Source organism: Fukomys damarensis, unplaced genomic scaffold (assembly GCF_012274545.1).
Source record: "Fukomys damarensis isolate Sample0158 unplaced genomic scaffold, DMR_v1.0_HiC HiC_scaffold_32, whole genome shotgun sequence".
Taxonomy (NCBI): Eukaryota; Metazoa; Chordata; class Mammalia; order Rodentia; family Bathyergidae; genus Fukomys; species Fukomys damarensis.
In genome coordinates, this window is record NW_022900944.1 from 48,953,700 (window position 1) to 48,956,726 (window position 3,027).

Below are 3,027 nucleotides of genomic sequence, written 5' to 3' on the forward strand. Positions count from 1 at the left end.
AAAAAAAAAAAAAAAAAAAAAAATGTATGGCTAAGCTTGGTTCCCTGGACTGGTGGTGCATAATCTGACAATTTCAAATGTAATTATGGCAAGGAAAAGCTGTATCGTTTACCAGTGGCATTCGGTGATCAGTTGTCAAAGCAGAGGTATTAATTTAAGATTATTTCTAATATACTTTAAAATGAATTAGTTAATATCACTTTCTGAAACAACAGTCATTACATTCTAAAAATGTGAAGAACAAGAAAATGGTGGGTGAAGGGAGGCAGGGGTATGGGAAAAAAACGAGAACCAAGATCTGTCATGTAAAGGTACAAGATCCCAATGATGAATGTAACTGTACTGCATACCTAAAAAGTACCAGTAAACTTAATAAGATTAAACAAACAAAAAGAAAGTGGCTTATTTTTTGTTATTCCCCCTATCTCACTCTCAAACTGGGATGGGGGTGACACCTAGACACAAAACCCAAAACAAGTCACAAAATATTACATGCAATTAGTAACTATATACCTACAAGCCGAAAGCCGTTATTTGGGGGAATTCAAATTTCTACTTATAAGCAGGTCAGTCACTTATAAAGAGTCCTCTATAATTCAATTAAGAAAATGAAGCTGCAGGGGCCAGGGATCTGGCTTCCTGGTTCTGCCGCCTGCCTTGCAAGCACAGTGGCCCGAGTTCAATCCCCAGCACCAAAAAAGAAAGAAAGAAAGAAAATGAAGCTGCAAATTACCTATGAAGGAGCTAGAACGATCACTGCAGGCCTCAGCCCTGTCACAATCGATCAATTTACTGAGGCACAATTTTTTACAAGGTGGATCTTCTACCTAGAAACCAGAACAGGGAGAGTGCTGCTTTTAAAATTCAGGTTCAGTGCATAGACTACTTGCATAATGGGCATTCTTAAACATGTTTAAAGGCACAACTTACTAAAGCCTCTTGAAAATTAGTATTAAATTCTTTATTCAAGGGTGCTCACCTCCAAAGAGGTAAATGCTTCCAGCCTTTCCTGTCACCTGGTCAGCTCCTTCCAGCTGTGTCCATCAGGCACACTGTGCTTCCCCAGTGCAAAAACCCCAAAACTAAATTTGCCGACAACGGCCAAGTCAACTTCCTTTTTTTATGTGAATTTATTTTTTTATTAGTGCTTGTGCGCAGTACATAATGTTTACATTCACCTTAGGGAGGAGGTGCAGGTACTTAACACATCTTAATTCTTTTTAATTCCCCTCCCCACACTCCCTCTAGATTCCCTTTGCATGTGCAAAAGACCTATCTCCCTGTTTCTTAGTGTCTTTTATTTCTTTAAAGTATTTATGCTGTGGCTGCCTCACATAAGTTATGCGATATTTAAGTTACGTGTGTCGGCTTTATTTCACTTACCAACACTGTGGTCACAAGGTGCACTGGTTTCCCTCTTACCTCAAGCAAAAGATCCTCCAAGTTCAGGTGGCGTCTCAGGAGCTGCACAGCTGATTCCTTTAATTTCTGTTCACTTTCAGGATTATGTTTGCGCCGCTTGACCCTTCCCGCTAAGGGAGAAATTAGTTTCAATACGTGACAGCACTAACACCTTCGCCCCGCCACAACAGCCCCTCAGCCGGATGAACCCAACCCCAGGGAGAGCCAGGGGACACAGCCAACGTGCGGGCGACCCGGGCCTCCAGAAGCAGCGCCGCTCTAAGCGCCGGCCAGCGAGCGCCCGCTCACCCAAGAGCTCCTCCCAGGGCCTCCGGCAGCCCGGAGCCCACAAGTCCGGACGCCGTAAGCCAGCCATGCGGAGCTCTTGGCCATAGGTAAAGCTTCCTGCAGTGGAGCCCGCGCTGCCTTCCCATTGGCTGCGGCCAGACGCGCACTTCCATTGGCTGACGGTCACGCAGTCACACACCCCAAGTGGGCGGGAGCCTCACGTATTAGCTCCATTGGAGTGGCTTTGGGTGGAAACGCGTAGCAGCCATCTTCGTTGTGGCCGGAGTTTAAGCCGTGCTTGACAACCAGGGAAAAGTCTACCTGTGGCATTTCGTGCGAAGAAACGGTGATGTCACTGATGCGTCAAACTGGTTCTGAAGATACAGTCGGACCAACCTAGATGGGAGAGTGTGGGAGCCCGCCATGGCTCTCTGGCATTTGGCATTTGAAAGGAAACTTCCTCTACAATGAAGGCATTGATACAAGCTATGTAGCATTTGTTACCTTTCAAGGACTTTGTTTGTCAAGCTTTTTTGTTCTTTGACCCTGTGGTGGGAGGAACTCAAAGAGATAGCCAAAGATCTGGTGTTATCTGTAGGAGTCAGAAAATCCGGTTTTTGCATAAGAAATGATGGAGATGATTGCTTGATGCTCCCTGTTGATGTGCCTTTAAGGAAAGCTGTTTCTGTAGAAATAAACCAGACTTCTCTTGGTCTCCACTCAGGCGTGAGTGTTTTTCCTTTCTCAATCCTCACTCCCCAACTCAGGCATGTTCGTGTTGTGACGGCTGGACTGCCACAGGAGAGATGTTAAAAACCTCTGGCCTGTATTGCTGGAAACTCCCAGAGCCTGCTGTGCGGGTCTGTCTTGGACTACGGGAAAGTGGAAAGTGGACCAGAGGGGATTTCTTGCCTGAAAGGTGAGGGTTGGAGAGCATGCAGCTGGTAAAATTTCTCCCTGCTCAGCATCCAGGCTGCTCAGGAAAGACAACCGGCCGTAGAATGCCTTTTGCCTCAGATTCTCCATTTATAAGAGCAGCCGGGCATGTTCAGACTCCTTGGCGGGACGAAGGTGTCAGTGCTGTCACGTTTTCAAACCGATTTCTCCCTTAGCAGGAAGGGTCAAGCGGCACAAACATAATCCTGAAAGTGAACAGAAATGAAAGGAATCAGCTGTGCAGCTACTGGATTCCCTGGGAAGGACAAGAGGTCTTGCTTGGAGCGTTGCCTGGAAGCCCAGAGCAGAGGTGACCTGCAGGGCCTGATCCAGAGCCGGAGGCACTGAGAGGCACCGAGAGAGTTAGGGTCGGAGTGATCTTAACCTTTCACCTGGAAGGCC

At 46.6% G+C, this 3,027-nt stretch overlaps 1 protein-coding gene across 6 annotated transcripts in view; it reads right to left on the reverse strand.

Moving 5' to 3' along the window:
• Positions 1-1,847, reverse strand: part of Fanca (FA complementation group A) — a 47,879-nt gene extending 46,032 nt beyond the window's left edge. For all 6 annotated transcript variants that reach the window (XM_019207956.2, XM_010627586.1, XM_010627584.1 and 3 more), the window contains exons 1-3: positions 1,711-1,847; positions 1,423-1,532; positions 734-827 (exon numbers count right to left, since the gene is read on the reverse strand). In XM_019207956.2, the coding sequence (XP_019063501.2) occupies positions 734-827; positions 1,423-1,532; positions 1,711-1,777 (271 nt within the window). In that variant the 5' untranslated portion in view covers positions 1,778-1,847. The remainder of the gene's footprint in view (positions 1-733; positions 828-1,422; positions 1,533-1,710) is intronic.
• Between the last annotated feature and the right edge of the window lie 1,180 nt (positions 1,848-3,027).